Genomic DNA, 13,049 nt, shown 5'->3' with positions numbered 1-13,049 from the left:
AAAACAATTGCTGTTTTTTTTTTCACAACTCACCTCTCAGATGTGCCAAGTTTCTCCGACCCACACATCCCAGTAGTGGCGCGAGAGATCCTCCAGAAAATGATCCGACAGTTTGCCGCTGAATATACCTCAAAAACCAGCTCTCCTCAGGATAGTGGCTCAGCCCCCCAGCCAAGCTCTGACCAAAGCATGCAGACCCCAGCCGTGACTTCCGGGGCTCCACCGAGCAGCTCCGCCAACGCGTCGGGACCCCCACGCAGCCACAACCCCGTCCTCAGCAAGCTCCTCATGGCCGACCAGGAGGCACCTCTTGACCTCACCATCAAAAAGACCCCGTCTGAGCCCAGTGAACAAGGTAGTGTCAAGCCAAACAGGACATGGCGGTGTAAATGCTATTGCAAACATATTCCATGTCAACTCAGCTGTGTGTCATTTTTAACAGAGGGAGTCCTTGATCTGTCCACCAAAAAGAGTCGCCATAGCGGCAGCAGCTTGCCGGTCCCCAGTCCGCGCCTTACTCCCAAGTTGTCCCCAATCAAAGGGTAAGAAAAGTTTTCTTCTCTCTAACTCCGCTTTTGTTCTGATGTCGAAATGAAACTCAAAATGAACGCCACAGTTTGAATTCTTCATGCATAAAACAAAACAAAACAATGCAACAGGGTAGACATTTTTACTTAGTGCAAAACCTTTTCAATTCAGAAAAGTTGCTTGTTCAGCGTATTCTTAAACAGTGCTGCAATTCATCTGCCCCACATTACAATATGTATTGTGCAGTTTAACAACCTGTAAACTGTAAAATTTTGACAGTCACTGGTGTTGTAACCGGTAATTTAATTAATCGTATGTTTAAAAGGGCTTGAAAAATTTGCTTGACCTTGCTTTTGTGTACAATAGTCATCGTCGTCGTAATTGTTTGTCAAAGCACCGATTAGCTGTAATTCACAATACACTGAAGTCCTTGTAAGTGAAGTTGCATTCATTATGCGTGCGTATTTTGCGCTCATCTTTTGTCAAAGAAAACAATCCCACCATTAAACTGACACCTGAATCCTGCAGGGAGGTTTTGAAATGAAATTCAAAGAGGTTCACATGGTGACAAATAGCAATTTATGGGCTGTCAAAACAAAAACATCACCTGTACGTCTGTTGTTCAGTTGGTAATATAAGTAGTTTGCATTTGATATGTGCAGTCAATCAACATTCACGTCAATCATTTGTCGTGCAAAATTGCTGCTGCCAAATCCATGAAAATAAAAATTCCCTCGGGATGACATTTATGCAAATGATACTGCTATTTCACTTCTCTTTTGTTGATGAAATACAAATTAGATAGAATCCCGAAAAGCAGATGTGATGAAACTACAGCCCAATATGCAATGCTAGAGCATTTGGCATAAAAAGTATTTTTTTTCAGTCACCAATCCTTATAATGTAGAATGATGAATACTTCACCAATCCAAACTTTTTCTTCCATAAATGTACTATGCTCCTCAGACGACAAAAGAAAAAGTTTCCCGTTGATTTTTGAAAATGTAGCTGAACAAATATTTAACATCTCTATCATTGTTTCGTTTTTGTAGTATTCTTATCTATTTTTGATTCACTAAAAAAAAAAACCTGTTTAATGCTGACATCAAAACTTCATAACGAGATAGAACAAAACGTAGCTCCCCCCTGCCTCATTTCGTAGTCACCTTCCATTGATTAGTCTTTGATTTGGACATAAACACAACAATCACCCTCTGCTGGCTTACTCTTTTATTGCTGTGCTTGTTCAATGGTAACGTCACACACAGAATGTTAAAAGCTATCAATGCATTTCTCATTTTATGTTAATTATTGGTGTGTCAAGCTGCCTCACAGCAATGCCAATTACTGGACATGCATCCTCTTCTTTGTGGCTTCACTCATTTCTTGTTTTTTCTTTCTTGTTTTTGTCTTATTGTTTTATTTTGCCCGTTTTTTTTCCATTTGTGTCTTTATTTTGTTGTTGTCAGCATAATAATTGTTTGATTTGAGCCTTTTTTGTTGTTAATATCACAACCAACCAACCATCCAGTCTTTTTAAAGCAAAAGAGAGTGATGTTACCAAAGCAAGGTCATATAATAAAGGAGTGGCCAACATCCTCCCCTCCCCAACCCATCCTCCTTTAGCAAAGAGAGAAAGGCACTGTGCAAGCTCTGCTTACACCCAATTTCCTTCCGTCCAATCAGGCGATCCTTGAGCGCGGACCGACAGGATGGGAGGAGGAGGGAGAATATCGGCCACTCCGCCCGTTATAAGCCCTCCTCGTCTCTCGCGTACTCTCTGCACATCAAAGAGGAGGTTGGTCTGGAAAGCGACCCAGAGTCACCTCTCAGCCATAACCACGGCGCCACACCCACTGACCTCCGCGGAAACGGGACGGGCCCCTGGAATTCCAAAGCTCATTTCGGGGCGCTCCTCAAACTGAAAGCCAGCAGTGAAGCTGGCGAGCACCTTAAAGACATTCCCAGGTTGTTGGAAGCTGCCAGCCTCTTCTCCAAGTCTCTGTCCCATGGTAAAGGAAACCACCAGGATGCCTGCCAAGACCACAGCACCTCACTTTATCATTCCAACTTTGACCTCAAGATTCCCCAGGTGCGAGTTTTGACCACAGGAACAGACTCTGCTTGGGATCCTCTGCTTTTTGAAAATTCAGGTTCACTGTTAGAGAACGGCTTGGGAAAGAAGCTTCATTCCCTTCTGCCCCGGCAGAATCGCAAAAAGACCAATGGCGTTTTTTGGCCCCGCGACACGGACCGGCAAAACTGTGTCCTGGATTCTGAGTCAGACCTCGCCAACAAGCCACCGAGGAAGAAACGTGGCCGCTACCGCCAGTACAACACGGAGCTGCTGGAGGAGGCCATCGTGGTGGTGATGGGTGGGAAAATGAGCGTATCCAAAGCTCAGTCCATCTACGGCATTCCCCACAGCACTCTGGAGTACAAGGTTAAGGAGCGCATGGGGACCTTGAAACATCCCCCGAAAAAGAAACTCAGGCTGCTTAGCCAGCTCGACGAGCAGAGCCGTTCCCGTTTTCCAAAGAGTGAAGAACTCCAGCACATCTCTGAGGAAAGAGAGAGCTCATCCACAGAAAATGGGAGTGGTTTGCATGATGGAAGCCTATCACCAAATTAATAAGAATAACCCTAAAAATGTACAAATACTTTTTTAACAAGGCAAGGCATGTTGCGTTTATGTCCATAAGCCCAAATAGTTGTTTCTAAATGGCGAAATAAGATGAATAATTCCTTATATTATATTTGGCCATTTCATATGGCCGGCCCTCTGTTTTTAACATTTTATGGTCTATATACACTACAAGGATTTATGATTGTGTGTAATCTATTTATTTTAGTTTTAAGTTCTCCTATTTTAAAGTAACTTGGCTCCTTCCATTCTGAGTTCAATACGTTCAGAAGTAAATGAAAACATGTCTGAGTGGCGCCCCTCAATGTCTCCTGCTAGTACTGTTCTGAACTCTTCGTTTTACCTCTTAATGTGGGACTTGTAAATAACAGTCAAAGCATAATGACCATGATGGAATTATTGTCATTGTTTTCTACATATCTAAAGTTTCAGTGGTGCATTTCAAATGCACGTGGCAAACTGTATGTCCGAACACTAATGCTCCAAGTATGTTTTGGCTCCACACAGTATAATATTTAATGTTTCTAACTACTGGTACAGGTCCACTTTTTTGCCGTCAATCCCAGTCAAGAGTCTCCTTTTTTCTTTCAAAAGCTCAAGCACAACGTGTTTTTTTTGTAATATATTTAGATTCACTGTTCTGTATTTATGAATGGTAATAATTTATTCTCAATGCCTTCACAAAGCCTCAGGTTCACTTCAGGCTAGGATTCAAGACTTGTCTTAAAACAGCGGATTCACTGTACGCTCGCGCATACTGTACTCTATACCTCAGTCACATATAAGCTTTGGAAAACGGTTGTTTCCTCTTTTGCCACCTCAGATGTTATATCGAATTGGCAATAATTCAGGATGTCCGACTGACAGCAAAACAACAATGTGCCCTACATTCAAATGTCTTCACAGCTTACCTTAACTGTCGGAAGCCTTCAGTGATTCAAACGAGTCACTTCAGGGCTCAACCTTTCCGATTTGCAGGCTTCAACTTATTTTCTCCAAGTCAGAAAGAGGTTGAAAGTTGTCATACTGTTCATATGTATCTTAACTACTTGCGCAACATGATGAATGAAGAGTTGGGTTGAGATATCAGTAATTTATTGAAACACACATTCAGGTTTATTTCATGGAATCGCTTAGTGCCAGTAATGAGATTGATCTATTTTGATCTCAATGTTTAGTTGCAGTCTTTGTTTTGAGAGGTTGATCTTTTGAAATTAACTGCACAAACTAGCCTACTATAGGAACGTGTATTTTGATTTTCAATGCAGCGCAATTTCTTAGGATTTTTTTAATTTCTTTTTTTGACTTGTGGAAGTAACTGGATATTATCTGATCCACTGAAACACCTCAGTGTGCATTATCGCATATACCTCAGGGCATTCAAGACCTACTATTCTCTTATCAGGTTGATGTATGTAGCAAATCGTGCAGGCTTTTAGATGAACACCATGTCGAGTCTTTTTATTGAATTGGTTTGCATTTCTTCTGAGAGGATTTCATGTAAATAATTGTAATTTATTTGTTTATGTATCAGTGGGCCAAACTCACATTGACAAACTGTCCGGTTACCTTCATGGTTTGATAAGCCAATACAGAAGTCAACTTACCGCATCCAACATTTCAAATTAAAACGTCAGGAAAAAAATAAAAAATAACTGTTGCAGTGACAATCAAACATCTGTCAGCCCAGTATTCACTCGAGTGGCCCTTCACTATCGGTTGGCTACCACGGCTGATATTATCACAGATGAATTTCCATTTATTACGCTTACTGTGATATTTTGTGTCTCTGAAAAGTTGAAGGGATCTAAAAAAAAAAGCAGTGTAATGGGTGCAAACATATGTAAATAAGTACATAATTGTGACTGATAGCATCGTTACAGCTTATTTTGTGGACAAATAATGATGCGGAGACAGGTCACATTCTAAATTTTACGGTTTGTCTTTGATGGGGGGAGGGGGGGGCTAAGGTAAATATTGTGTAAATGCAGTATGCTATGTATTAACCATTTGTTATAAATGAATCATTGCTTTCTTAGTCAATGAATGTAAATGGATCTAATGATACACGTGTGTTAATAGACAGACATAAATCCAATTTATTTCACGAAAGTAAGTATATCTATCTATTGATACGTGGATGCGAAGAAATGAAATATATTTTGTCCTGTGTGGACACATTTTTTTGCATCTCTCATGAGCCAGGATAAGATCAACAAAATTACTCTTATTATTTCTGTTGTATATGACGTAGAGTTGTCCACAAAAGTTGTGAAAAAAAAAGTCATTTACTTTGCATGACTGAGCTATCTATATGTGAGAAGTTTGATGTACAGTATATTAACGTCTGCTCTTTGAAATACTACTGTTGTACTTTATTGTCGAGTAAACTGTGTTGAGTTAGTGAGCCTGAAATGTTCCGAATCTGTGCAATGGGTCACTCAGGATAAAAATATCTTTAGAATAATTTATATCCATATAATACTTCAGAGATAAGTTAACACATTGTGAAATGTTGTGGAACTGGATTGTGATGTGATCTGCGGTCTGCATTTTATACTGTAGCGGCTATTTTGAAAAGGTGTTAAGAAGAGGCATGCGTGTGGTGTCCGTATCGCTGTGCTGTAGTGAAAGGGCGAGAGAAACCCTCAGGGATGAAACCCTTACCATTCAGAATTCAGGTATTCTTTACTCCTTTGGTTTTATCAGCAGGGAATTGAAATTAATTTAAAAAAAATAAATACAAAGTGCCACGATGGCAATTGTTATTTTTACTCTTCAGAATATTTTTTCATCCCTGAATAGTTACATGTAAAATATGTTTGCCATACTCTATCCAGATTTTAAAATTAAATGCATCTTTTCCTCCTCTTTATTTTTGTAGTTTTAGACAGTGAATGTCAATGCGACCGCAGCTGCAGGTAGGAGAGGATTGGGCTTCTTATTAACATGTTCTGCTGTAGTTTACATTGTCTAACGCAACTCTGGATTTATTTGTTTGTTGTTAAACCGAAGGGTTCACCAAAGAGGGTCCACCAGTCTTGCCTCATTTATTCCCTCTGTACAAAAACAAACGCTCTCAGTGCAAACAATCTGGTTTGGTAGATTCTTTCATTTCTGGATGAAATAAGTTTGCCTTTCTTCCAAACTTCAAGCTATAGTCACAATGTATACACTATAAAGTTGGAGATTTACATTTGACATTTTCAAAATATAATAGTTTTATTTTACAAGTGTCTCAGGAATTCTTTTTCTAACCCACCGTGTAGTGTAGCTTTTTTTCCCCAAATGACATTTATCGGAAGCCTATAAACATCTATGTAATAAAAATAGCAAACTATACCGTGTGCTCAAAACTACCTCGCTGACAAGATGTCAGCAAATATTTATGAAAAACCACATATTACGTAATAACATAAATCTTTCTCTTTTGAGTCCATGAAATTTCTCCAGCATAAATCTCTCATTTTTACAGATATTATGTATACCTATTTTCATTTTGTTTCTGATTTAATTTGAAGAGCACTTGTTTATATATTTTTATTTGCACCGCGTAACAAGTTGACACAATGTATGTATTCTATATTTGCCCCAATGTATTTTGCCCTTTTAAGCGGTAGTAAATGTAACTTGATTTCAAGTCAATGTCTTGTGCATGTGTAGGATTTTCTTAATGTGACAATAAATAGTGTGCAAAGAAGAAAACTGTAATATCTGTAACAATGTAATTGGTCAAGTTCACTGGATTTAAATTGACTTGAAAAAAAATCACTTATTCTTCTAATAAATATGCAATGATAAACATCTTTTATGCCTGTTGTTTTTTATTCAACATATCATTTTTTTTCTTTCATTGTAAACCCACTATTACCCAGGAAATTAATCACAAAAAAAACAAAACATTTTTTAAAAGCACATTTCTTTTCCATCTTGTTTCCTCTAGTGAGTGCCAAGACGTGCGCATTGCGAAGGCAAAAGAACTCCATTCCACCACAACACTGGAACAGTTCATGGCTAAACTCTGCCGCCACCATCAGAGAACAATTGTGGATGCCATAGGTTTCCTGCAGATGGAGGTTGCAGCCTCCAAGACAGGGCAAAGTAGTGACTCTGGAAACCAGGGAGCAACATGCTCCACTCCAAAATCTGGCACAGGCACGCCTGAGAAGTCATGCTCGGAACTACAGTTTCCTAGCGGAGCCATGCCAAAATTTGAAGTCTTGGATATGTCTTGTTCAATCCAAAGCAGTAGTGGCTCAGAAAGAGTTCCAGAAAATGTCGTTCCATTGACATCTGTTCCCGCTTGCCCTGCGTCGGATCGTCATAGCCCTGGGTCGGGGAACAACCTTATCCCCGTCGACACTGAGAACAACCGCAATGGTGATCATGCACCGCTGAAGATGAAGATAATGAAAAGCAGTAATGTTGCTGCTGGTAAAAAGTTGTCTTGTGTGCTGACAACCTCGCTTCCATCTGACTCTGACTCTCTGGAGGACAAACAAATGAACTCAAATTCACTGAGCAGAATGAACACTCGTATCGCTCGATTCAGCTCATCTCTGAAAAGACAATATCAGCGAAGTCAAATACATCATGCAAGACAAAGCAAAGCTGTGTGGCAAGCGGAGGGCACCCCAACCAAACAGTTTTCAGCCCCCGTGTCTCTCAGCGCAGATTCACCACGGACTGCCAGGAAGACCATCCGACCATCGTCTCATCAACACACCAGACACTCTCCTTATAAGACAGTTGATCCCGATCTTGGCCACTGCGACATTGTTTACATTGACAAACCAATTACAGAGTGTTTTAAAGATCAACGCAATTTGATCCCTCGTCGCAATGCAAGAAAAAGCACGAGGGGACATTTGTACTCAGATGAAATCTGGGAGTTAAAAACTGTCCGCACATTGGCAGGCAGGGGTAACTGTCTTAATCCGATGCCAGAGTTGATTACACTGATTACCCCCAAACAAATCCTTTCCAAACCTGAAGGTGTCCCCCCGGTAGACATGCCTTTTGCCGGAGCATGTAGAGAGACAGTAAGTGAAGGGACACGGTCCGGACAGTCTGACGAGAGGATAGTTCCAGGGACAGGCGATATGGTCGAAGTAGCAGCCAGTGAAGAAGAAACTTCAGTTATAGTAGAAACTAGTCAGACGGATCAGGCTCAGAGTCAGTTCGAGACCCCCTTACCTAAAATAAACTCGGTAACAGAAAGCACAGTAAAAGACGGCTCGACAAATATCAGAACAGACAGTGATGAACCAATCCCGTTAAAACAAGATGAACCTTCTGATGTCAAGAAAGTGAGTGAAACGAAAGAAAAGGAGAACGAACCAGAACCTGAAAAGAATGACTCTTTTAGTAAAGTAATGGCAAAAACGGCGGTAGAACAATCAGAGAAAATCAGCCTGCAAAAAACTAAACCTCAGATTCCATGTTGTAAAATAAAGAGCAGTGAGGTGATTCCTCTCCGTTCTGACGCACCATCACCCATAAATCTTGGCGAGAACCAAGAGACAGAAAATGAGAGAGGCACTGAGAGACCCCAGGAACCACAGCTGGTTGTACTTTCTGAAAACGGACAAGACACGGGAGAGTCCAACAACTCTGGTTCTGCTGACGACCAGATAATGAGTGAGCTAGAAAGTCCAAGCGCTGCTCTTGAAAGAATTGTGCCTGGAGCAACAATAGAAGAACAAGACAAGTATGATATTTCTTCAAAGACACTTGATACTCTGTTAAAGGAATTGCCTCCTTGGCGTCGGAAAAAGGGCACCGTTATCTCTCTACCAAAGAGATTACAACAAGCAAAGACGGTAATTGTGGGCTATGTGAATGGTCGACCCATATCAGCCTCTGACAGAAGTCTGCGTCGTCGATCAAACTCCAGCGGCTCCTCACCAATGAAAGGCGTCGTGAAACAAAACCAGAAAATACTGAAACGGGCTCAGGTTGACTCACCTGAAACCAAACATTTGGTGAAAAATATCCCTGAAACAGAAATGCCCAAAGAATCCATCGTGAACACACCCGATTGCCCACGAGTTTCAGCTTTTGTCATTCCACAAACCCCAACAATTGAAGTCTCACCCAAATCCAAACCAGTCGAGCAACACACGCTTGTTCATCAGGACGACCCAACTGAAACCAAACGACAACTCAGATCAGCTGTCCAGAAATCAGATGAAACTCTTGCATTAGAACCTTCTTCAAATGTAGTCCCGTCCGTTTCACCTCCAAACCCGAGTGTCGCCCCTGCTCCTCCGGTACTGCCTCCTCTCTCTCCTCCCTCAGCAGAGTCTTTGCCACCTGTAATCCCTGAACTATCCCTAATGAGCATCGTCCAAAAGACACCAGTGCTAAACCCTGAACAAACGCAATCCGTCGAAGAAACCCCAAGTTTGATGGTCCGACAAAAGTTAAGATCTTCAAAGGTGGTAGGAAAGGAAAGTAAAAACGAGAACCAGCAGTTTGGTGTCGAGTTAACCAGTCCAACGGACAATCAGGCTTACCATAAGACTGAAACACCAGCAAATGAAAAAGGAAAACGTGTTCTTCGAATGGAGCCGATGACACCGAAAGCAAATGGATCATCTCCAGATGACAATTCTGTAAATTCAGATTCTAACAGCGCTTGTTGCTTGGACAAACCCACAAGAATGCCACTGAGGAGTGAAAATGGCAAAGCTGAACAGTCCCCTCAAACTCCACCAGACAAAAAGAAGCTTTCTTTGCGCTCACAGAGGTTGTCTTCACCTTCCACCAGTTTGCTCTCAGCATCGGGAAAGAACACTGAAGTGGCAACGCTGGCCAGAACACCTCCAGAGAAAATCAAGAAAACGCAGATGAAGGGCCCTTTATCGACTGCATCATCAACTTCTCCTGTAATGGGACTAAGACACCAGCCGCGCAAACAAACCAATAATTTCTTCGAGGCACTGACGGGAGAAGAAAATAAACAGCTGCTTACCAACTTGAACCTCAAATATGAAAAGATGCAAAGAGGCTGGCTGCAAATGGAGAGAGACGGCCAGACAGCAGCAAAATATAAAAACAAAGCCGACAGACAGGCCGCCATTTGGAAAAGTAAACGCAGGACCCGCAAGCCAAAATCTTTGGAGCACCACAAGTGCTCGTCGGTGCAATTGCTCTTCATGAAGGACTACAATCTTTCCAGTATTTGTCGCTGGTTCCTGGAGTCAACCGAAACAAAATCTCTCATCATTGTTAAGAAAGTAAATACGCGTCTTCCATCTGAAACTCAGCTTTGCTTCCACAGCTCGTCCAGCGGGTCAGGCGCCTCTCAGGGTGTTTTTCCGAGCTTACAGGCAGAGCGCTTGAAGAAACATCTCAAAAAGTTTGCGGTCACCTCGCCTGTAAAAAGCAACCCCAAGAGTCAGAAGCTGATAGCGAAGACCCTGGAGCAGGAGTTGACCCCCGTCAAAGGCAAAGAGAGACGAGAACCTCCCGGTGCTGCTCACCCTTCCAATCAGTCGGACATTTGTGTTGATGCTCAGGGACAAGGTGAACCCCAGAGAGCTCCCGGGAAGCCTAAGAATCCGGCCAGTGCCAGGATTTTGAGAAAATACTCTAACATCAGAGGGAAGATGCAGGTCCAGCAAACCAGTGTACATTTAAAAAGTGTCTCCAAAAGCTTAAAAGCCAACAGTGTGAAAAGACATCCCACCGTATCGGTTTCTGAGTCAGCCGTCCTTCCTCAGAATGCCCCAAAAATCCCCCTACCTGCTGCTAAGCCCGTGAAAGCCGCACAAATGGTAAGAAGGAAGCGGGTGATGAGACATCGAGCAGCCAAAGTTCAGGATGGCAGTCGGGTAACAAGGTGTTCACAGCGACTGGGTTCTGTGGTCGCTTTTCAAAAGAGCAAAGCGCACAAAAAAACATCGGAAGATGACAAAGAAACGGAAAAAGTCTCCATGAGCAAAATGAATGCTGGGAAATGTCAAAGAAATGACTCGCCGGAAAGACGAGAAATCAAAGACGCCCCTGAGGTCACCTTGCAAAGTGCGGACGGCAAGTCTTCAGGCGTTGCTGACCAGGTGCTGACGAGATCCCAGAGAAAAATGGAAGTGGCGTCCAAGAGGCCCAAGATAGCCAAGGAACAAGCGGCTCTCAAGCCCACCAGGAAGGTGGAGGACATGAGCAAAAAAGGTGCTGTGAAGAGAAATCGCTCCGCCGTGTGGCCGCGTACCAGATCGCAGGAGTTCCTGGCAACTTCTGCTAAGCGCACCAGGACATCCAGATGAAATTGACCCGTTTCGTCTTTGATCTGGAACTCAAATCTGGACAATCTCGATCTGGAAAAGTAAGACCTCACCAAAGTCATAATGCAAATGCCTTCGGTACAACTTGAACTGGACAAAACGTAAATGTGCTGGTTTGCTGGGTGTCGGCTCAGCGCTTCAGGGACTGCACCCGGACCATGGCGGATTTTTAAAAATGTATTTTTTTTTGGTTGAGTGTTCTGATGCAACCGGCAAGACAAAAACCTTTTTTTTTTTTTTTTTTCGGGCGCTTTGCCAGCCAGGTGACACTAAATCATGTTCCCTCCATTTTCTTTCCTCATCAAATAAAAACTTGACATCCCCCGACCCGCCTTCTAATCACAGCTGACGGCCATGTGACTGTCGTGACCCGGTGCCTTATTTATAATGTTTAAGAATGTTTCTAAATCGGAACTCTCCTTCTTGTCCATAGTCTGAAATCAAAAGCGTATGCAAATAATTTCCTCGCGTTAACTTGACTGACAGGCGTCTTTTTCTATGCCCACTTCCACAGCATTAACTCTCTTGTTGTTGCATTAAGTTTATGGACTTGGACCTGCGCTATTTTTATGTCAAGGTCCGGTCAAACACCCGACAAGCAAGCCTGCTAGGAAAATGAGGAACCTCCAGGGATGTTTTTGTAGGAAGCCTGTGGAATATTAAAGCAACATTCCAGGCTTCACATTCACTTTTGACACTTTTATCTTGTTCATTTTCATCGTCCTTGATGTCGTAATGTGAAGCCACACTATCAAGTACCAGTTTTAGCACCGTTTCTGTTTCATTCTGGTCGTCCCCTCACATTAATGCCGACCTCCTTTATTATTATTATTATTGTTATTTAAGTACTGCGTGTCACCTCCTACATGTAGCCCATCTGAAACAGTCCACCAAATATTCAAACTTGAACATGTTTATTCTCTACTCTTGCTATTTAAATATTTTTGTTTTTGTATATTAGACAGAAGTGCTTTATTTGTGGTAATCTCAAGAATGAACTTTGATCATGATAAGATGGTTGTATTTTTGCTGGAATTGACATAAAGATGGATGAATTGTTTGCTGTGTCCTTATTTTTTTTTTTTTGTATTTTGATTTTGCAGCTGAACTTTAAATTTTTTTAACTCTTCATTTTGCTGATTCATAGAGAGTATTGGGATCGGAATGGGAAAAAAAGATATTTTAATTATGATTAAAAAAAGCAAGGATATATAGTTAGGAAACTAAAATTTTAGAAGAATCTCAATCTGAGAAGAATTTGGTATTTTATTGACTAATTGTCTGGGTCACTTTCTTTGAGACCACCTTAATTATGTCCTATCCGAAGGTCAAAACTGTTAATACTAGTGATGGCCTATCACATCGATTTCTTCGTTTTGTGCACGTATATTCTCATCAAATTCCAACTTTATTTAAATTAAATAATGAATCTTGTCCGAGAGAAGACTGTTTAAAAATTTTTTTTTCTTTCTTTCTCTTCACGATTGCAACCTTTTTTTTTTTTTTTTTTAATTTAATTTTGAATCTGGTAACTTTTCTTTAATGTTCAAGACTTTTTTCTTTAAGCAATATGTTAAAAAGAGGCTATT

General features: G+C 41.5%; 1 protein-coding gene across 5 annotated transcripts in view; it reads left to right on the top strand.

The window, feature by feature from the left end:
• Positions 1–12,520, top strand: part of LOC148329914 (uncharacterized) — a 37,085-nt gene extending 24,565 nt beyond the window's left edge. For all 5 annotated transcript variants that reach the window (XM_088303962.1, XM_088303963.1, XM_088303966.1 and 2 more), the window contains 3 exons: positions 41–355; positions 443–542; positions 7,116–12,520. In XM_088303962.1, the coding sequence (XP_088160088.1) occupies positions 41–355; positions 443–542; positions 7,116–11,442 (4,742 nt within the window). In that variant the 3' untranslated portion in view covers positions 11,443–12,520. The remainder of the gene's footprint in view (positions 1–40; positions 356–442; positions 543–7,115) is intronic.
• Positions 12,521–13,049: the final 529 nt, after the last annotated feature.

The sequence above is a fragment of the Idiotropiscis lumnitzeri genome, chromosome 9 (assembly GCF_059441095.1).
Source record: "Idiotropiscis lumnitzeri isolate Australia: NSW breed Sydney's pygmy pipehorse chromosome 9, RoL_Ilum_1.0, whole genome shotgun sequence".
In the NCBI taxonomy this organism is placed as follows: Eukaryota; Metazoa; Chordata; class Actinopteri; order Syngnathiformes; family Syngnathidae; genus Idiotropiscis; species Idiotropiscis lumnitzeri.
This window is presented reverse-complemented; position numbering and strand designations above follow the sequence as displayed.